This window comes from Microtus oregoni, unplaced genomic scaffold (genome assembly GCF_018167655.1).
Source record: "Microtus oregoni isolate MIOR12 unplaced genomic scaffold, Mior012 000002F_ref0000024, whole genome shotgun sequence".
Lineage (NCBI taxonomy): Eukaryota > Metazoa > Chordata > Mammalia > Rodentia > Cricetidae > Microtus > Microtus oregoni.
Genome location: NW_024543061.1, coordinates 8,836,352 through 8,860,451, shown reverse-complemented (window position 1 = coordinate 8,860,451; position 24,100 = coordinate 8,836,352). Strand labels below are relative to the sequence as shown.

The following is a 24,100-nucleotide window of genomic DNA, read 5'->3' as shown; positions in this document are numbered from 1 at the left end:
ATACACACAGACAGAATATTGTATACATAATAAATAAATAAAATATAAAAAAGAATTGACTTACTAGAAGTAATTTTACAGACACACACACACACACACATTCACACACACACACAATTAGCTTAGAAAACAAAGAACTATGTCTTTCCTAAGAGGTAAATCTAGCTGTCTGCACCTCACTCAACACAGTCTGTCTCCTCATCTGCTAACACTCTTATTTTCCCACCACTTATGTCTCTCCAATCTGTCTGCACCCTGACCAGACACTCCATTTAAAAAGCACAATACAGTTTAAACACCTATGGTTCATTTTCAATGGCCATCACCACACTTAAAAAACATTTGAGTTGCTAGCAATATCACTGTATATTTAGTTCTTCGTCTAGCATCATTATTCTCTTCTTCTGTAGCTATAAATTAGTACAATTCTTCTTGAGCACTGGTTGGATATTGGTAATTTATATACATTGGTTCAGCTTAAAACATTAATATGCGATTATAACCTTGATATCCTTAATTTAAAATAATTTATAAATGTTATTCATTTTTCCTTTTCAAAATATATGTCAGACTCTTGTCTATTTTGCTATATTTTTAAATGTATTCAAAATGTAATTTTTAAAAATCTAAGGGGATTTCATATTGTGAGTAAAATACTTCTTGAATAACTGACATTTTTTTCTACCATTGAGTGGTATTTTCTTTAAGAATCTGGATGATATTTGATAATGATAATATATGCAAGTTAAGTATCAAACTACATTAAAATGTATGAATGAATGTTTAGGAGATTACATCAAGTTATGAATATGATAGTTGATCTAACATGATAGAAAAAAGCTTGTATGGTGAGGCATCAAGGAGAACATCATATATGTATATGTTCCTGGAAAGATGTTTTATTTTTATTTATTTTATTCATTTTAAAAAGAAAACAAACTATCCATTTTCATTATAGACACCAATCCAAGTTTCTACTCACACCTTCCCCACCCAACCACACAACCAGTTCACTCCTCAGAGAGGGTAAGGCACATTGACTCTCCCTACTGTATCTAGACTAAACAAGGTATCCATTCAATGAGAATGTGTTCCCCAAAAGCTAGCACTAGCAGTAGGGATAAGTTCTGGTGCTACTGTCATTGATTCTGCAGTCTGGTCCAAAAATACAAGGGTCACCCATATTCAGAGGGTCTAGTTTGGTTCTATGCTGGTTTCATTCCTGCTTGATTGCAAATGGTGAGTTCCCATTAGCTCAGGTAGTGGTTTCAGTGGGTGTCTCCATCATGATCATGACCATTTAGCTCATAGTCTCACTACTGCCTTCAGCTGGACTTTTGAGCTCAGCCCTGTGCCTTGCTGTGGATCTCTGCCTCTGTTTCTATCTGTTGCTGGATAAAGGCTCTATTATGACATTTAAGTTAATCATCAATATGGCAGCATGCCACGCCACGTCCAGTTGCTGGCACCCTCTCCATTATTAATTAGGATCTTAGCTGGGGTCATCCTTGTCCATTCCTGGAAATTTTTCAAGTGCTAAGTTTGTTGCCAGCCCCATAATGGCTCACACAATTAAAATACCTCTTTCATTGCTCTCCGTCTCTGTCTTTCCTCTATCACAACTCTCCCATTTCCTCAAGTTCTCCTTGCCTTCCCTTTCACCCCTCCTCTTTTCCTTCTGTTTCCACCCCCAGCCCCACGCCTCCAATTTTTTAAGAGATCTTGTCTATTTCCTCTTCCCTGATAGTCTATATATGTTTTCTTAAAGTTCATCTTGTTACTTAACTTGAGAGAAGCTGTTTTACCTCAGGTAAGAAGGGAGAATATGTACAAGTTTGTCTTCACATTTCAGAATTGGAACAATAATAATGGAAGACTCAGACTGATTACATTGCAATAGAAATTACAGGTTTGGCATGAAAGATCTTAATCAAAAATACTATGATGATCATGACTTGCTTTTATCTCTTAACTTATATACTTATACTTTACAGGACACATAGATATTTTAGGAAAAGGAATTACCACTGATCACAGAATTATTATTAAACTGTGCAGATTCAAGAGTTGTTAACTTTATTTATTGTGGTATTTGTGATTTTTGAAAGAAATGATGAGACATATTCTCATCCTGGAAGAGATCAGCATAATATTCTACTCATAGACACTAGTCAGATTGCTCTACTATTCACAAAAAAGGCATGTTCCCTGTGGAACATACAAATTATAAGAACTTCTCTTTGCAACTTTCCAAAAGCCGGATTGCACTCTGTTATCCAGACAGTGCAGTCTCTATCCTCCCTGTCTATGTCTCTGGAACAGTCACCAGCACTTTCTGAAACTAGTCAAAATATAGAAATACAAATGTCTTATTCAGCAAAAGCAGGGAATGCTCCTAATCCCCATGTCTGAAAGTCATCCAGTATACAGGACAGAATCCATCAGCATTCAATGATAGTGAGTCTGGAAAGAATAATTTGTCACCTTCAGCTGCCTAGGACCTGAAGTTGTCGCAACTTATTACTGTGTACCATGTAAAAAATTCTCTCTTACAGTGATGCAAGTAATAATATACATCATTCAGGGCAGCAGATTTATGAGCCTGGGATACCTAAGTTGCAAAATTCCTTTTTCCCTGAGATACAGAATTACTGGAATTGCAACAATGTATTTGTGTACCATGTGATATTTGGTATACACAATCAAGTGAGTGTGCCTCATTTGTAGGTACTTTTATTGAAGACTAAGAACGATTTTCTTCATTTTTTCATCTAATGAGCCCATTCACAGTTCTTTTCTCTAACAGAATAGGCAAGTCAAAATGATTAATTTTTTGACATACAAATGAGTTTAAAAGTGTGTATTGTAACTGTTGTGCTCAGGAGATTTGTCTCCACAGTTAAGGTAATTCTGTAACATAAACCTGAATTCTTTTCTCAGCACCCATGCTGAATATCTCAAAACTGTGTCTATAACTCCAAATCTCCTTTTACATTCTTGGGATGTATATTCTCATGCACACACTTAAATATTCACACACACACACACACATATACACACACACATAAAATTAAAATACTTAAGGTGAGCATGGACTGCTCTTATATAAAGTCTGAGATTTATTCCCAGATAATACTTCTACTTAAATATAAACTGCACAAAATTGAAAATGGAATAAGAATTTAAATATTAAAATAAACATACCACTGTACTCAAAAGGGTCCACACATGGAATGTAATAAGAATCATACTCAATCAAGCATTGTGATAGTGAAATATCATTTTAAGACCATGTTAGTTAATGCCATGAACCAGGGGTGAGAAAGTACCCATTATGGAATTGGGATGGCAGACATCAGATTGTTTGTTCTGGGTCTCTGAAGAAACACAGTGCTTTGGACTCTTGATCTTTTTAAGGACTTATTTTAATATTTTGTTTATATGCAATTGTAATAATGTATTGGGCATGCATGCAAGCATATGTATATATATATATATGCATGTATGCATTTATATATAACATGCATTCTCATGGATTATGATGATACCAAGGGATGGTATCAGATTGCCCACAATTAGGGTTACACAGAGTTGTGAGCTGTTGTATGAGTGCTGGAAATTGAATTCAGATCCTCTGAAAGAACAGTCAATGCTCATAATCACTGAATTATTATTCTTTCAATCTGGTCATATTGGTTACAGCTCAGTGTATATTCTTTCAGTCCATAGAACATTCATATGATCACATTGTGTTCTTTGAAGGTACTTGGGCTTTGGAAATAACTTATGACAACAATAGGGGATAGATACAAAGGAAGAAATTGGGTCACTTCTTTTCCCACAAAATACTTCACATTATTAGTTTTGTGTGTTTCGGCAGAGTAGTTTTACTATAAGGAAAGTTAGTGCTTGAGTTTTGTTTAGTTATGATTCTCTTGATAAGATGCTTTGATTAATTCTTTATATATTATCTACATAAAATCTTAGGATCCTCTTTTATGGCATCTGAGCAACAAGGAGATCTTGGCTAATTAATTGAATATTTATTTTCTTATTTGAGAAGCAGATTAGACTGACATTAACTCTTTTTTTTTTGGATATCTCATAGAATTTTGCACTAAAAAACTGTCCCTTTTTGTAGTACTTTTTGTTTGCTTGGAAGAATATTAATGCTTGCTTCTATTTCTTTATTTAGCAGATTCTTTTACATATTATTAATTGTTTTTTAAAACAATATTTTCTCATTTTATAAACCTTGTACAGTTTCCATTTTCTCTCCTCCTTCCTCTCTCCCTTCCTTCCCCATACCCTAGAGCACCATTTAATCCTCAGAGAGGGTAAGGCTTTTCATAGGAACTCACCAAATTCTAGTACAATGCCTTGACAGGATGGAGACTTTTCTCCACCATATCCAGAGTAACCAATGTATTCCCCCAAATGAATTGGTTCCAAAATGCCAGTTCAAGCATTAGGGATAAATCCTGATCCCACAGCCAGTACCCCACAGACTTCCCAAGACACAACTGTCACTCATATTTTGGGGGCCTAGTTTATTCCAATGCAGCTTCCCCTGCAGTCAGTTACTTGAAAGTAATAAGTTGCATTATCTTTATTCTTCATGCTGCTGATGGAGAGGGGAAAAATACCTGTCTCCTTTCCACTGTCACTGAACCTGGAGAGGACCCAGAGATGATCTGGGCCACATTCTGGATGCGTGGTTTACTTGAGTTTGTTTCTTTTTTATGTCTGGTAGCAATATGAGCTTGTTTAAAGCTCTGTAATGGATAGTCTTTACCCTGGAGTCAGAGCAGGAATGTTAGAGATGGGGTCACCACAATGTCACCCCTTGAGACTGAAGTGACAATATCTGGGTTTTGTGTAATTCCTCATTAAAGACTCATAATATCAACCCATAATCCTCTAGTCTAACACTGTGTAATCAACAGAAAATAACAACTCACCTTTTCTCCCAGGCCAAGAATTCTTGCTAGACATGTAGAAACTTACTTAATTGGATTTACTGATATCCTACCTACTTTTGATGCAAAAACAATGGTTGCTTTTCTTGCCAAAATACATTGGTAGTTTGGACACATTAGAGATCGTTGTTAGGATGGATATGTTAGCTCTAGTATTGGAACGTAATAGATGGACTTCATGGACAGGTGTGAAATCAAGTATACCTGAGTATGAAAGCATCTTTATTCCAAATAATAAATAACTAATACATATTCAGAATATGAAAGAAATGAAGATTTTCAGTAAATTTAGGTTCTGAGAAAGTATAGTTACCATCTAAATATAGGTCATATTTTGGAATTAGTAAAAATTGATTATTTTACACCTCAGCTATCCTCATGGTAGTCTACAGAGAAAACAAATATTAATCTAGTGGATATTCCAAACTGGTTTATTATCATTAGTCTCACTTAAAAGGAGAAGTAGAAGTGAAGTTACTTGAGCCTTGTATTTAGAACTAAGCTTTCAAAAGGTGAATTAGTGATTTCTGGGATTTAGTTATTAAACAAAAGTATATAACCACTGTGTAGCTATAGCACACAGAAATTTCACATGAACAAAGAGGTGTCTTTTTCACAAATCCTGATTCAAGTGTTCTATCCAGAGACTGACTTGTGCATGCTTCAACATGGGGAATGAAAGGTGATGGAGAAGAGGTTTCTGTGTGTTGGTGATGGAAAACTGGGTACATCACAGGTATCCAAGAATAACAGTGGGATTTTCATCTCCTGAGACATTTCTGTTGACATTAATATCACTAAATTTTTCTCAGTTAGCAAATAAAATTTTGTGTAATAATGAAAAGACAACATTAGATCCATTTTAAAACATAAACTGCTTTGCCTATCTGAAGTTTTTAATGACAGCTTAGATGTAAGCCACACGAAGGCTAATTCATACTGACAGGTTTTTAAACTGTCCTTTTAAAAAATGTTATGGATATGAATATTCTGTCTGCTAACATGCGAGTGTGTTATAATGCACTTGGAGGTCAGAAGAGGTAATTGTGTTTTTTTTATTTTAATTTTTTCAATATATTTAAAGAAAAATGTAAAACTATTTTTTTCAGAAGGATAGATGTGATTTTTTTCTTTTTTTAATTTATTTATTTTTTTATTGAAAATTTCCACCTAGTCCCCTCTTCCCACTTCCCTCCCCTCCCCCATTCTCCTTCCCCTCTTTCTCACTTCAAGGAGCAGTCAGGGTTCCCTACCCTAAGGGAAGTCCAAGGTCCTCCCTGCTTCCCCCAGGTCCAGGAAGGTGAGCATCCAAACAGACTAGGCTCACACAAAGCCCGTCCATGAAGTAAAATCAAAACCCAGCACCATTGTCCTTGGCTTCTCAGTCAGCCTCCACTGTCAGCCACATTCAGAGATTCCGGTTTGATCATATGCTCCATCAGTTCCAGTCCAACTGGCCTTGGTGATCTCCCATTAGATCAGTCCTGCCATCTTAGTGGGTGAACGTACCCTTAGCGGTCCTGACTTGCTGGGTTATGTCCGCCCTCCTTCTGCTCTTCATATGAGCCTTGGAAACTCAGTCCGGTGCTCCAATGTGGCTCTCTGTCTCTATCTCTATCCATCACCGGATGATATGCAAGATATTCATCAGTGTGGCTATATGATAAGGCCAATTCAGGCACCCTCTCCTCTGCTGCCCAAGGAACAAGCTGGGGACATATCCTTGGACATCTAGGAACCCCTCTAGTGTCAAGTCTTTTGCCAACCTTAAAATGGCTCCCTTAATTAAGATATCTACTTCCCTGCTGTTGATTTTCTCCAGAAACCAACTTTTTGTTTCATTGATTCTTTGGATTGTTTTCTGTGTTTCTATTTTGTTGATTTCAGCCCTCAGTTTGATTATTTCCAGTCTTCTACTCCTCCTGGGTGAATCTGCTTCTTTTTTTTTTCCGAGAGTTTTCAGATATGCTGTTAAGTGTCTAATGTGTGCTTTCTTTGTTTTCTTTATGTGGGCACTTAGTGCTATGAACTTTCCTCTTGGCACTGCTTTCATAGTGTCCCATAGGTTTTTTATGATGTGTCTTTATTTTCATTGAATTGAAGGAAAACTTTAATTTCTTTCTTTATTTCTTCTTTGACCCAGGGGTTGTTCAGGGCTTGACTGTTCAGTTTCCATGAGTTTGTAGGCTTTCCGGGGTTAGAATTGTTGTTGAATTCTAACTTTATTCCATGGTGATCTGATAGTACACAGGTGGTTATTGCAATTTCTTTTTATCTATGGATGTTTGCTTTGTTACCTATTAAGTGATCAATTTTTGAGAAGGTTCCATGAGATGCTGAGAAGAAGGTATATTCTTTTCTGTTTGGGTGGAATGTTCTATAGATGTCTGTTAAGTCCATTTGTTTCATTACATCTGATAGTTCTCTTATTTCTTTGTTAAGTTTCTGTCTGGTTGACCTGCACATTGGTGAGAATGGAATGCTGAAATGTACTAGTATTAGAGTGTGTGGTTTGATGTATCCTTTGAGTTTTATTAATGTTTCTTTTACATATACATGTTCTTTTATATTAGGGGCATAAATATTCAGGATAGAGACTTCCTTCTGATGAATTGATCCTGTTACGAGTATAAAGTATCCATCTCCATCTCTTCTGATTGTTTTTAGTTTGACATCAATTTTGTTAGATATTAGTATAGGGACACCAGATTGTTTCTTTGGACCATTTGATTGGAAAACCTTTTCCCAACCCTTTACTCTGAGGTAGTGTCTGCCTTTGAGTTTGAGGTGTGTTTCTTGGGACAGCAGAATGTTGGATCCTGGTTTCGTATCCATTCTCTTAACCTGTGCCTTTTTATAGGTGAATTGAGTCCACCTATATGGATGCTTCTTGTACCTTCATAGGAATATCCTTCTTTGGGTTGGGAAAGTTTTCTTCTATAATTTTCTTGAATATATTTTCTGGGCCTTTAAGCTGTAATTCTTCTCATTCTTCTACCCCTATTATTAATAGGTTTAGTCTTTTCACTGTGTCCCAGATTTCCTGGATGTTTTGTGTTAAGAATTTGTTGGATTTGTTTTGTTCATTAAACAGTGAATTTATTTCCTTTATAGTGTCTTCAGCATCTGAGATTCTTTCTTCTACCTCTTGTATTCTGTTGTTAATACTTGTCTCAGTAGTTCCTGTTCGTTTACCCAGATTTTCCATATCCAGCCTTCCCTCGGTTTGTGTTTTCTTCATTGTATCCATTTTATTTTTTAAGTCTTGAACTGTTTCCCTTACCTGTTTGATTGTTTTTTCTTGTATTTCTTGGGAATCTTTGAGAGATTTATTCATTTTTGTCTACCTTTTTGTTTGTCATCTCTATTTCTTTATGGCAGTTTTTCACCTCTGGTTAAGTTCCTCTATTATTTTCATGATGTTCTGTTTAATGTTGATACCTTCTATTTCTTCTGGAGTAGGGTGTTCAGTTCTTCTTGTTTTGTGATCCCTGGATTCTGGTGATGTCATGTTGCCTTTCAGGTTGTTGGAGGTGTTCTTGTATTGGCACCTGCCCATCTCTTCCTTCAAATGGAGCTAGGAGAGTCTTGGTGTTTTGGTACAGTCTTTGCTGTGACTGACTCTCTGGGTGGATCCCCTCAGTGCAGAAGCAGAAACTGTTCCAGTCTGGATGGAACTCCTTAGCACAGACACAGGGTCTCCTGGTACTCCAAGGACACTGCAGACAAAAGGGCGAACATGGAGGCAGAGGAGGGTGGAGTCGAACACAGAAGACCCTGGAGCAGGAACTGGCGGGAAGGGCCTGTGCTCTCTTCTGGGACAGTCCACCCATGGATAGCACACACTCACCCCTCTGGATGGAACTTCTCACCACTGAAACAGGGATACCTGGTAGTGCAAAGATGCCACAGACAAAAGGGCAAATGTGGGGGCAGGGCAGGGTGGAGTGGAACACAGAAGACCCTGCAGCAGGAGCTGAGGGGGAGGGGCTTTGCCCCAGGATAGCACATACTCACCCATCTGGATGGAACTCCTCTCAGATGTGATATTTTTAAAGTTCTATCTTATTCTGTTATTCTGGACTAAGCATGTTGATTATTTACATATTTAATTCACTCACACATGACATTAATTAATGTCTTATTTGATTGTTTTCTGGTTATAGTAGATACAAAATATAATTGTATTTTTTGTTTTTAAGATTTATTTTGTGGTGTATAATACTTTATATTTTAGACCATGTCTCTTTTACTAATAGGAATAAGGTATTCTCTAAAACAAATGTGAAAATTTTGCATAAATATTTGTTAGGAATTTTTGGTCAGTAGTGTTCACTTACACAACCTTTATTTCTTGGTGAAACTTAATTAAAGGGAAATACCAGACATTCCTCTTCCATTGTATGGGAATCCGTGTCTCACCGTAGATTCTGAAATATTTTCCTTACTGTCAATTTTGTAGTTGTGCAAAGTATGTAAATATCCTCATAAAGAGTCTAGAAGTACTCTCTTAACTTTTTATATTGACTGCTTAGTTGTAACACACTAAACACAATGTATCACTTGGATTTTTCCTAAACCTTAGAAAATAATCCAAGTGCTTCCTTTTAATTGAATCTCCACGTAGCATCAGTGAACTTCATGCTGTAGTGCATTTCATTTGTATTTTAATAAATGAATGTTTCCTTGAAGATCAGACACTTAAAACAGTTACATTAGCTGGACTTACAAACCAGAAAGCAGTGGCACAAACCTTTTATTACAGTAGCCACAATGACCCACACCTTTAATCCCAGTATCCACACTAATTTGTCATAGAAGCCAGATCATAGTGGTGAATGCACTTAATGCTGAAACTATACAAATTATAAAATGTAAGGAGATGGCTCTCATTCTCCATCTCTTTCTGAGGACTTGAGGATTCCTGTAAGTAGGATCACCATTTCTGGACTGAAGTCAAGGTAAGAGCCAGAAGTTGGCTGCATTGATTTTCTGGTCTTCGGGTTGAATCCCAATATCTGTATCTGAATTTTTATTAATTTTACTTCATTATGCAATTCAGATGACCTCTTGTGGATTATAATTATCATTATTCATAAAAATTCATGACTTATATTCCATTTTCTCAATGTTTGTTCCTATGTTTAATATATTTTGGAGGAACTGTGAATCACCTGTACAAGAAAACATTACTTTCTTTGTTTTCTTTTTTCTTTTTACTTTAAAAAATATCAATCCAAATTCTCACTCCCTCCTCTTCTCTTAGTCCACTACCTTTCCCTGCACAGACCCTCCCCACAACCCCTCCACTCTAAGGGAGTGTCATACACCCTCCCTTTGGAAAGTCCAAGGCCTTCCCTACTACATCTAGGTTGAGCAAGGTTAACAGCCAAAGAGAATAGGATCCCATGAAGCCAGTATCTACAGTAGAAATACATCCCAGTGTCACCATCAATGGCAGCTCAGTGTGTCCCACTTGTCAACCCCCCTACAGAGAGGCTTGGTTGTTCCCATGCTCCTTCACTCCCAGTGCAGTTGGAGTGGTGAGCTCCAATTAACACAAAAAAAAAAAAAAAGAAAAAAGAAAACTGTCTAAGTGGATGACCCCCTTCATGGTCTTGAATTCCTTGCTCATACTCTCACTCTTTCCACTCTTCAACTGGATCTTGGGAGCTCAGTCCAGTGCTCCGATGTGGGTCATTGCCTCTGTTCCCATCTGTTGTTGGATGAACAGTTGGAAGAAAACATTAATTGAAAACTTGCCTACTTGACTCTTATTATTACTGAACAAAACCCCATATTTCACCATCAATCATCAGAAATATGTAACAGGGAAGAAAACTACTATTTAAAATTAATGATAGAAGGGAGGAATGGATGGAGATGGAGTAGAGAGAGAATTAAAAATCTTTTTAATAGATGACAGGGACAACTTTTATACAGAAATGAATTCCTAAAGGCGAATGACAACCTTGCATTAAGGTTGTGATCATCAAAGTCTGTGGCTATCTAAAAAACAACTGCATAAAAGTGAAGATATGAAAATAGGAGGGTGACTTGTTGGGGATAATTAGGTCAGCATTTTTAAAAAGAGTGTAAGATGGGACTTGTAAACTTGTATACATATGTATAATTGTCAGGAGAAAGACGGAGACAAAGACTATGAGATAGATGAGAGATCATAAAAGATGAGTGATATGTAGATAGATGGATGATAGACAGATAGATAGATAGATAGATAGATAGATAGATAGATAGATAGACATTGATTGAAGGTAACAGAGAGATGACTTACAAAGTTTCTTGGCGTCCTCCAGGATAATGACTGATGCCATCTCTGCTTACTAACACTAAAGATGCAGGACCAACAATAAATACTGTCCAACTATATATATATATATATCATTGAGATAAAACAACAAAGTGAAATAAGACAGCATCAAGATGCTAAACTACTTAAACAAATCAAATGTTCTTGTAATGATATGAAGTACCTTGTATCTAATAACCCATTGTCATATGACCTCAACATGAAAGCAAATGTGCCTTTTGTAGTTGTAATACATAAGTATAATAATGTATAAGTGCATTCTGTGACAGTCTCTACATCTTCCTCAGAAGTGTTTGTTGTGGCACATCTTTTTCACAGGCACTGCATGGAACTGCTGCAAAGTTCTCACTCTTTACTTCTTCATAGAAAGCATGAAATCAATATTGTTCTCTTATTTTTCAAAAATTATTTCCATGTGTAATATCAGGTTTACCCTAAGGCACAGAGAAATAATGCTCTTCCACAGATTGAAAATCATCAAATAAACACGAAAAGACTGTGGTAACACTGACATCCTGGCCCATAACTACTTTTAACAGGAAAGCAAATAATACACCAGACAGAGAAGACCCACATACTAATAGGTATACAAGACCTCAGTGTTCAAGCTCATAACATGGTAGCATTTGCAGGTTTTGAAGATGTTGAGTACAACTAAAAAATTACGCAGATTGAAAAAATGCACACTGTAAACTAAGCACAGCCTACAGTAGACAGGTTAAATCATAGGTATATTTTCATGAGAAACTCAGTACAGAAACCAGAAATAAAATTTCCACAGACAACATTTACAAATAGCAATATCTATCTATCTATCTATCTATCTATCTATCTATCTATCATCTGTCTATCTCTCTAAATGAGCATGGCTATTATCTGGTTGCATGTCCCTAAGAAAACACACAAAAAATTATAAAGATATCCAAAATAATCCTCTCAAGTCTACCTAGAAAGAAAAAAGAAATTATGGAAAGACTTTTAAGGATTTTAAAAGTGGAAAGAGAATATAATAAATTGGTATACATCATTAAAAAGGAAGCTTTAAAAATGAAGCTCAAGAAAATGATGAAAATTTATAAATGCATACAAATTGGTAACACTAAACTGAAATAATGATATGAACTCATGACTACACAGACGCAATACCATGGCTGTTACAGAATGAAAGACAAGAAATTTGTGTCACATGAGGACTAGCTAAACCACAAAACCAACTAGATGAGTTTAGCTAGAGTTCTCAGGTGCAAACAATTGCACTGGTTGGTTCCCTTGCATCTGCACCTCACAGTGATGCAGAGTGAAATGTTCTTCTCTAGTCAAGCAGAACATTGCAGCTGAACCTCTCCAAGCAAGGAAGTTTTTGTTAGCATCTGTATCACTGTGAGAGGAACATGTGTATCTTGGGAGCAGTAATAAACTCCTAAATCCTCAGCCTCTACTCTGCTGATTTTGAGTGTGAAATCTGTCCCTGATCCACTGCCACTGAACCTGTCAGGGACTCCAGAGTTACGTTTGGACACCAAATAGATTAGGTTCTGTGGAGACTGGCCTGGCCTCTGTAGGTACCAACTCAAATAGGTATTTCCACTACTATGTAAGAGACTCTGACTTGACCGGCAAGAGATGGAGGCTGATTGTCCAATGGTAACCGACAAAAGGAGTGGAGTCTGGGTCATCACAACATCACCATTGGTTCCTGAAATTAAAATAGAATAGTACAAAGTCCATGTAAATCAGAATCTCCATCTTAGCACAGATTATGTTTCTTTAGTTTCTCATCATCACATAACTAAGCCTCACATTCCCATCCAGAACAACAGGACCTGCCTAATTACACATGGACAGCACACATAGGCAATTAGATGGTTCACTTTAACCTCATTCTTGCTTTCATCTAACACTTTTCTTACCTAGAATGCAGAAAATTAGCAGAAAGAGGGACTGAACAGGAAACCTCATTTTGACGAGATAAACTAAGTAGAGTTATCAGTGAAGGCAAGACTACAGTTGAGCTTTTATTTAGTCCAACAAGGCAGGGACCTCCCTGGGGAGCAATATGCAAATAGCATGGACTGCATAATAGTGTACATAGAGAACACAGTTGTGTGGGCTTCTTAAATTTAAAGATGACGCAAAGAAGTCTTCTTATAGAACAGGAGTGAAAATATTTGAAAAAATGTGGTGACCGATGGGAGACAAGCAGGACGATGAAAAAAATGATAAAGCATTTCAAATCAGTTGTAAATATGGGTTAACAATGTAGTCTTGTCCAATTTGAAATTTATTTAAAATTTGTATAAACACACACAGTTAAATTGAAAGGAACTATGGGAATTTAGTGAAAATCATAGTTTATTATCCTCCAGGATGAAATGAGCTCCCAGAACTTTGTGCTCATAGTCTCTAGTGCACAACAAAAATACAAGATGGAAGCAAATCATTCAACTAAGTCTTCACATTATTGACTATGTTCTTATTCAGGTTAGAATATAGACTTCTGGTTACATTCAAGGTGATTCAGTTAGGTTATATATGTTTTACAAATAGACAAGTATACAATAATCATTACTGTATGATTACTCATAAATACTATACACTCACATTGAAATGCATGCATAAAACCATCACCAAACTTACCCTATATAAATATACACCTTGTTTTCATAGCATTGAAATTTTTTATTAGATCAAATTCTCTTAACCTTTCATATCAGAAAAAAAAATCTGAACTTACTATTTAAAGCACATGTTATGTACTTTTTCACTCTCCAATCTCATTAAATGAAATCATTGAGCATATATCATTCATTTTCTTTTGTTCATCTTTAAGACATAAATATTTCTTTAATAGTTCACTTATATTCTGTGAGTAAAAATATCTCTATTGCTGAATATTCTACTAATGATAGCATTCATCCTTTCATAAAGATATTTATATTTTTAACTGTAAGAAGTTGAAAACAAACTTACCATAAGTGTATTTGTATCAGATTATGATTGAACATATATCTCCATTTATTTTAGGCAAATTCATAGGATTGTATTTTTAGCCTCCTTCTCAGATATACTGATGAAGTTATTATAGTTTATTAACTATAAATTTCTTTGACTAGCAATGGAATATTATGTAATATACATCCTTCTCCCAGTCATTCTTACATTAATGTATACACAAAAGTGTTACTTAACCTTTTAATTCCAGTTTTAGTAGTTTGTTTTGTTTACTGAGATACCATGGCCCAAAGTATAAATGTACATGTATTGCTTATCCTTTGTTCACAGCTCTGCCAGTAGTTTTTTTGCTATTCTTTTAATTTTTCTACTTGCTCATTGAATTCTAGTTATGAAAATTATTTTGATATTAATGCCTTCCAGATTCTTTGACAAAGTGTGGTATTAATAAATAAATGATACAAAATTGACTTGCCTGTATAGAAGGAAATCAGTTACATGTGGAAACTGACTCAGTAACATTTTTTATGGTAGGAATTAATTTCATAATTCTCTTATTTACAATACACAGGAACCCAAATGGCAACTCAGGAAAGCCATAAATTACACCTAATTAGCACAAATGACAAAAAAAGGGAATAATTTGCAAAAAGACAAAAGGGAATACCAATATAAAACCCACAACCTACAGGCATAAGTAATTCAGCCCTCATATAAAACAACTGAAAAATATCACTAAGATGGATGTAATCATGAAACTAGAACGTATTAGAGAATAATATAGGGAAAGTCTAGCTAGTATAAGGATTTTAGGTGAATTAGTACAATGACAAATTGAAGATCCATGTATGAAAGTATATGATAGACTTTAATAACGTGCCTTAGTTCATCTGTAAAAAACACTGGCAAGATACATGCACATTTTAAAAAATCTATTTCATAAATTATTACCATCTTAAATATTCAATTAACTCTTCAGTTTAACAATGATTTCAAATAACCATTTTATTCATATTTACATAATGTACTTATTTTTAAATTATGATAAATTTACAACATTTTAGAAAATGATGCAATGTACTCAGACTACACCTCATAAAGGAGAATATGCACATCATATCCTCACAATACAGCCTCATTACATCACATTCATTATTTTAGTGTGAGAAAATATATAATAAATTATATGGTACTGGTGCAACTAAATAAAGAAAATTTTAAACTGCTATGTATCTGTAAGAATACTGAAAATACAGAAGACTGAGAAAACAAAATGACGAGTGTGGGAAATTTAATTCTGAGTTTCCCTTCACTATTTATAAAAATGCAAATTGTGGTATGACCATACAAGACAGATTTATTACAATATAAAAGTTCTTTATCCTGTCTTTCAACAGGTAGGATACTTAGATGACCTGGTCTAAATCTATGCTATCTGTTTTTCTTGGACAGAGTTAATATCGCTTGCCATGCCAGTCTGAAAACAAGGAATCTTTCTAAATCATTAGTAAGGCATCCTATCTTCAATCAAAGCATCATCAGGACTCAGTGGCAGTGGATTTGACACAGATTTCCCTCTTACATCAGCTCCTAGGAGCCTGGGAACATGGTCACTTAGTATTTGCTGTCTACAGCTTCTGAATTGTTGACACAGCCATACAAGTCATAAACCAAACCTCCCAAAAGTTCAGAGAGTAGACCTGATTTGGACTAGCTGCTCCCTCTAGTGACTGCAACTGCTAATATTTTGTTTTCATGTTCTGCTCTACTTTCAATGTATTTCATATAATTGGAGGGTACTGTCAATATATCTGCTTTAAATCTAACTGTCCTCTTGTGCCCAAGAGTTGACATATGATAAATTTCCAGATTTTTCTGAAGAGATTGTGATGATTTATATATGTTTATACAGAGATTAATCCTGAAGTGGACTAGCTTCTCGGTATAGTGTCGGCACCAGCTAATATATTGTTTTCTGAAGTTCTGCTGTGCTTTTGGTCATTTGGCCTTCTCTTCTCCCCCAACCACATTCTCGCAATTATGTTAGGTGATCATGTCTCTTTCCTCTTTCCAGGTGGATATATGGATGTTTTTCCTAGGTTTCAGATTGTTACTTAGCTTCTCAAATGTCATGGACTCCTTGTTCTTTGATTTAACACTGACACCCAATCATGAGTAAGTACATACCATGTACATCTTTCTGGTTCTAGGTTACCTAACTCATGATGATTTTTGAATTTCATCCATTTGCATGCAAATTTCTAGATGTTTTTTTTCCATTGAGTAATACTCTATTGTGTACATGTTCTACATTTTCTTTATCCATTTTTCAGTTGAGGGTCATCTAAATTGTTTAAAGATTCAGTCTATAACACATAATGCTCCTATAAATATTCTTGAACAAATGTCCATTTAGTATGCTTGAGCATCCTTTGGCTGTATGCCCAAGAGTGATATTGCTGGGTTTAGAGGTAGGTTAATTTCCAATTTCCTGAGAAACAACCATACTGATTTCCAGAGTGCCTGTACAAATTGGCATTGCCAATAGCAATGGAGGAGTGTTCCCCTTAATCCACACCCTCTCCAGCATTAGCTATAATTGGTGTTTTTGATCTTAGCCATTCTGACTGGTATAAGATAGTATCTGAGACTCATCTTGATTTGCATTTCCCTGATGGCTAAGGGTGTTGAACATTCCCTTAAGTGTCTTCTGTCTGTTTGAGATTATGCTTTTGAAAATACTTTGTTTAGTTCTGTACACCATTTTTAAGCTGATTATTTGAAATTTTGTTGTCTATTTTCTTAAGTTCTTTGTATATTTTGGAGATCAGACCTCTGTCTCATGTGGGGTTGGTGAATAATTTTTATAAATCAGTAGGCTGTCTATTGTCATGTTATCTGTGTCCTTTCCTTTACAGAAGCTTCTCAGTTTCAGGTAGTCCCATTTATTTTTTGTTATTGGTGTTGGAGGCAAAAAGGGGACAGGGGAGAACTTGTGAGAATGGGATAGTTGAAATGAAAGTTATAAAGAAATGAGGGCAAGGAAAGAGATATTTTATTTGAGGGAGCAATTATGACATTATGGGGATAGCAAGAAACCTAATACTAGAGAGATTCTAAGGAATCCATAAAAATGAATAGAGCTAAAACTCTAAGCAATAGAGGAGAGGGTGCGCTGGCTATCATTGCTCTGTATTAAGAATGATGAATATCTTAAATGTCACCATAGAACTTTCATCCAGCAACAGATGGAAATAGAAGCAGAGACCCTCAGTGAAGCATGGCGTTGAACTCTCAATGTCCAGTTGTAGAGAGGGAGGAATGAGGAATATGATGGGTACACACACTGAAACAGCTTATCTGATCTAATAGTGGTTCATTAACTTCAACCAGACAGGGAAGGAACCAGCACAGAACCAAACAAGAGCCTCTGAATGTGGGTGACAGCAGTATGGCTGGGGCAGACTGAAAGATGACTGGTGCTGGCACCAGGATTTATCACTACTGCTTATACTAAGCTTTTGGGAACCTATTGTCTTTGGATGGATACCATGTCCAACCTAGGTAGGGTAGGGATTGTTTTGGAACTTCCACAAAGCAATGTGCCTTACAATCTCTGATGAGGGAATGAGAGTGGGTAGTGGGGGAATGTGGAGGGAATGGGAGGAGGGGAGAAAGAGGGAACTGAGATTAGTATGTAAAATGAAAAGAGAAAGTTTTTTTTTTCTTGTTAAAAAAATAAATGATAAAAGTTCATTTGGAGAAATGAAGGGGACTGTCATTATAGCCACTCTAATTCTAACTGTCTCCCTCTTCGGACTAAGAGCTGACATATGATAAATTTCTACAAATTTTGCTCAAGAGGTATAATGATATTTTCTTTATTAAAACATAAATAGAGTATCAGTTATTTTATATTTTTATTTTACACAAAAGGGGGATATAGTTATAATTTATTCAATAAAATATAAAAATCACTATAAAGAGCAATCTCTTTTATGATTTAGTAACCCTAGCTGTGCTATTCTTATAAAGCATACAGAAAAATAACAGCCCTAAGAATACTGCAAGAAAGACTGTATTAAATCAGGAAACTGCTATAAAAAAAAACACATGTTTGTGGTGAGAGTCATGTTATGATTTGGTGATACAGTTTCTCATAAACTTTTATTTTAAACAATGAATCACAATCTTTGAACAGCATAATTTTGCATTCTATACTCTTTATTTGTGTGTGCATGAATGGAAGAAATTGTTCAATGAGGGTAACACTGCCTCTTTCAAATCTAGCACTTGTTTTCATATTCACAGTGGTGTTAATGGAGTGACTCCAAGTGTTGTCCATTTTTATATCCTGAAAATTCTGAAATGTGGAGCACAGTGAATCTGGCTTCTTTGTTTTTTTTTTTATTTCTGTTTAAATGTGTGTGTGTGTGTGTGTGTGTGTGTATGTGTGTCTATGTGTGATGTTTTGTTTTGTGTTTTTTTTTGTTTTGTTTTTTTTGGGGGGAAGGTTTTCATGTTTTTGTTTTGTTTTGTTTTCACCCAGAGTTTTCTGTGTAACCCTGCCTGGCCTGTAACTCATTCTGTAGAAAAGACTGTTGTAATATGCATAGATCCACTTATCTCTGCCTCATAAGTTCTGGGATTAAGGCCACCTTTTATCATCACCAAGTTATGTTGGTTATTTTCATCATGGAAATGCAATGGTAACAATCATTTTAAGGAAATAGATATTAGAAGTAGGGAATTTTTAGTGCTCATTCATAAGACATTGATCCCCACCATGCTCTCTCCAGAAATGTTCAAGAAACAAACAATGGGATCTTGATGGTCTTTGCTCACTGAAACAGAACACTGTATGTATTTTTCCAGCTTATACTCTAAAAACCCTAGAAACTTTTTTTTTGAAAGATCAAGAATTAATTAAGAGAGTGAATTGGGAATAGAAAACAGGGTATGCTTAAATACAGTATTGGAAGTACTGGTAGTGAGGAGAGTTGAGAATAAATGATTTTTTGATGAAGTCAATGATCATTGTGTCTCATATTCAGCACAAAAAGAAGAAATACATTGATTATATGGTTGAGTTTTATAAATTTTCTTTTATTTAATGAAACATTGGCTTGACACTCAAATAATCTAGCAGGAAGAATTCTAGTTTTTATCTTTAAAATGTTTACTCTTTACATAAATTAAACGATGTCGATTTATGTAATACTTGTGGGAATTAATTTGGTTTTTTGGGGTATGACTATTAAATTGCCAATTAAGGAGCCTTGTAATGTGATTTGAGAATCAAAATAAAAGTATGCAGTATCAACCAGTACCTGCAATTAAAGCTTGAAACAATCCCACACCAGTTTGGACTTATTTTTCAAAGGGTTATTTATTTGAGGGGGAAAGACGTACAGAACTCCGTCCTACATGACAGCCAGGAAAGGAGTCTAGTTGCTGGAACTGGAGTCATGAGCAAGACTGAGAAAAGAAAGAGAGTAGTTGCGTGTGGTGATACACACCTTTAATCCCAATATTTGGGAGGTAGATTGACCTCTGAGACTTCAAGGGGAAGAAGGAGATTGACCTCTGAGAGTTCAAGATTTGGTAGGACACACCTTTAATCCCAATGCCTGGGAAGCAGAGACAGAAGGATCTCTGACAGTTCTAGGACAGCCTGGAATTATAACTCTACAGAGTTATTCCAGAACAAAGATATACAAGAACCTGTCTCAAAAAATAAAAGTAAAAGTAAAAGAGATAAAAGTTAAAATAAAGCTGCATAAAGATGGAAAATACAAAGAGAATCTTGATACTATATGCTATTATGCTCTCTTTCTATTGTTGGAATGCTGAGGAAAGAGCAATAGCTGCTAAAAGATATTTGTTTAGAAATTCTACTGAACTAATCCAAGATAGATATTTTGAAAATACCTTGATTTTAAAATTTGGATCTAAGGACATGATGCTTTTGGAAAGGAGTTTCTTCTTTTGTTTTCACAGAGGATAAGACCCTGTGGATTGCTTTTATCCCAATATGGTATGAAGGACCATGCCCTCCTGAAGCATCGAAGAGGCTCCTTATGGAGTTTGATAGCCATTTGGGCAAGAAACTGCTCTTGCCTGGACTATTGCATAAAATGGACACAGAGATGCCCATCTTCCTTTTGAGATAGATTGGTGCTGCCAGGAGCAGATGTGTCTCACTGTCATGAAAAGCCCTAAGTTATTAAAACATTTAAAATCCCATATTCTGTAGTCTTTGAAAGATATGAAAAATGCCTATCTAACTGAAATATATCTCTATATATCTAGAAAATCTAACTACCATGACTACAAGCTTGATTATTATTGATGGTTATCCATTAACAACCTATATTTCCTAATTAAACAGTACATTCTTAAATGAACTACACAATCACAATACCTTAGTCAAGGTCAGAAATACATATACATATAAAAAGATTGACCTTAAATTAGTACCAGTAAACTATGATTCTTATCAATACAAATTATTCATATCTATATCATCTCCCCCTTTACATGTAAAAGAACATTTATAAACAATATTTGGGAATATGGGTGCAGTTTTTTCTCTCCAAACTGCTTCATGCTGAATGGGGGCATTGTTATTTAGTTCTTTCATGGTATTATCTGTGTGCTAGATTCCTCTCAGTTGGCAGTTGAGCAAAGTAATTTTTTGAGGGTGTTCACAGCAACCTTTTAGGAGGGTGTGGTCTATCATACCATTTTGGGATAGAAGCAATCCACAGCGTCTCATCCTCTGTGAAAACAAAAGAGGAACTTTTCTGAAGCATCATAAACTTAGATCCAAATTTTGAAGTTAAGGTATTTTCAAAATATCTATCATGGATTGGTTCAGTAGCATTTATAAACACATATCTTTTAGCAGCTGTTGTTCCTTCCTCAGCATTCAAACAATTCAAAGAGAGCATAATAGCATACAGTATCAAGATTCTCTGTGTATTTTTCATCTTTGTGCAGCTTTATTTTAACATCTATTTCTTTTATTTTTACTTTTACTTTTTGAGACAGGTTCTCTGTATATCTTTGTCCTGGAATAATTCTGTAAACCAGGCTGTCCTTGAACTCACAGAGATCTCTGTCACCCAGCTATTGAGATTAAAGGTTTGTGATACTACACCTTCAAGTCACAGAGGTCAATCTACCTCTGCTCATTGAACTCTCAGAGATCAATTTACCTCTGTCTACCAAGTGTTGGGATTAAAGGTGTGTACCACCACACCCAACTACTCTCTTTTTTAACTTTAACAACTTTGACTTTTAGCCTATATATATATTTAACACACTGTAAATCATTTAGAGGTTTTGTTTGTTTTGGAATCTCTCTTTACTATATCTCTTTGTTTCTGACTACATGAGTCTTTTTGGAGAGGATTAAAGCCATGACTTTGATGGCTAGATCCAGCCCATTCCTTAGTTTTACAGCATCAAGGCAGAGGTACTGACTCTAGCCATTTCTATTGCCACAACTTTATGGCATTTCAAGGTCCCTGACAGCAAGCAAGCTGCAGCATTCAGCTCACAGACCACACTCAGTCAGACTGCCTGCCTGAAAGAGTCAGAGTTTGCCCTGGCAGGATGTCCCAGAAAACTGGCATTTTAAACCAGCACAGCTTTTTTCCTGCTATGGCTGAAAACCGAAAAGCATGCATTCAGCTTTTCATCAATACCATTTAAGTGTTTCATGGAAGGACCTCTTAAAAGAGCTGCAAGGATTTGCAGCTAAAGCTGAGTCAAGAAGCCTCTATTAGATGAGAGTGCTTGCTTGCCTCTAGCAAGCAGAGCAGACCCGAGAAATTGCTGCTACCAAGAAAACATGCTTTACTCTATTTTTCCCAAGCTTTTCTCATGTTTTCAGTGGCTTCAGTTACCCACATTGGGCAGCCATTTTTAAAGAGGGGGTGAGCAGGCCTGCTTTTCGTCCCACCCAGCTCCTGCATGGCTAGCTTTACACCTGAAATAACAACACACAAATTGTATTCTTTTAAACACTGCTAGGCCAATTAGCTCTAACCTCTTACTGGCTAACTCTCACATCTTGATTAACTTTTTCTAATAACTCCAGGAAAGATTCAGCATGTCTGATCTGGTGGCTGGCTCCATGACATCTGGCCCAGAGAAGAGAGGCAGGATGATTGCCTCACTTCCCTCTTCCTCCCAGCATTCTGTTCTGTCTACTCCTCCTACCTATGTTCTGACCTATCAGGACAAGCAGTTTCTTTATTAATTAACCAATGAAAGCAACAGATAGACAGATGACCTTCCCACATCAAATAAGTGATAGATAGATAGATAGATAGATAGATAGATAGATAGATAGAAGATAGATGGATAGATGGATAGATGGATAGATGGATAGATGGATAGATAGATGATATATAGATAGACAGCCAGACAAACAGAGAGAGAGAGAGAGAGAGAGAGAGAGAGAGAGAGAGAGAGATACTGATTGAAGGTAACAGAGAGATGATCTACAAAGTTTCCTGGCATCCTCTTGAATAATGACTGATGCCTTCCCTGCTTACTAACACTAAAGTAGCAGGACCAATGATAAATACTGTCCAACTAATATATATGAAATAAAACAGCAAAGTGAAATAAGACACCCTCAAAATACTAAACTACTTAAACATATCAAATGTTCTTGTAAGGATAAAAAGTACATTGTGTGTAATAACACGTTATTATATGAGATCAATATGAAAGCAAATGTGCCCTCTATAGCCGTAAGAATGTATAAGTGTGTTCTGTGTCAGTCCCTACAACTTCCTCAGAAGTATTTATTGCTGGTGAATCTTTTTCACAGGCACTGCATGGAACTGCTGCAAAGTTCTCACTCTTTATTTTTTCATAGAAAGCATTAAAATCATGTTGTTCTCTTGTTTTTCAAAAGGTTATGTCCAAGTGTAATATTATGCTCACACTAAAGCACAGAAGAATAAGACTCTTCCAAATATTGATAATCATCAAAGAAACCCGAAAAAACTGTAGAAATGCTGATATCCTGCCCCACACCTGTTATTCACAGGAAAGCAGGTAACACACCAGATGGAGAGACCCACATACCAGTAGGTAGACAAGACCTCAGTATTGAAGGCTAGACCATGGTAACATTTGCAGGTTTTGATGATGTTGAGTACAATTAATAAATTACACATATTGCAACACAATGCACACTGTGAACTAAGCACAGCCTACAGTAGGCAGGTTAAATTATAGGCATATTTTCATGAGAAACTCAGTACAGAAACCAGAAATAAAATTTTCACAGACAACATTTATGCTAGGCTCACAAATAACCATCTCTCTGTCTCTCTTGGTCTCTCTCTCTCTTTCTCTGTCCCTGTCTCTTTCTCTCTGGTAAATGAGCATGACAAAGGTCTGTTTGCATGCCCCTAAGAAAACCTACAGAAAAAATTAATAAAGATATCCAAAATAATCCTATCAAGTCTACTTAGAAAGATAAAAGGAATATAGATAGACTTTTAAGGATTTTAGAAGTAGAAAGAGAATCTAACAAATGGGTATACATCATCAAAAGGAAAATGAAGTTCAAGAAAATAATTAAAAATTTATAAATGCATAAATTTTTTTAGCAGTAAACTGAAATAATGATATGAAATTATTATGATTACCATGGTTGTTACAGAATGAAAGACAAGAAATTTGTGTCACATGAGGACTAGCCAGAAAATTCAACCAACTAAATGAATTTGGCTAGATCTCAGGTGCAAAGAGTTGCACTAGTCCCCTTGCACTTGCATCTAACAGTGACGCAGGGTGAACTGTTCTCTAG

The 24,100-nt window shown here is 35.8% G+C and overlaps 1 gene segment (V, D, J or C); it reads right to left on the bottom strand.

The window, feature by feature from the left end:
- Nucleotides 1–10,891: 10,891 nt before the first annotated feature.
- Nucleotides 10,892–13,269, bottom strand: LOC121432883. The segment is given in 3 exon segments: nucleotides 10,892–10,957; nucleotides 12,717–13,006; nucleotides 13,221–13,269. Coding segments are annotated over 3 exon segments (405 nt in total).
- Nucleotides 13,270–24,100: the final 10,831 nt, after the last annotated feature.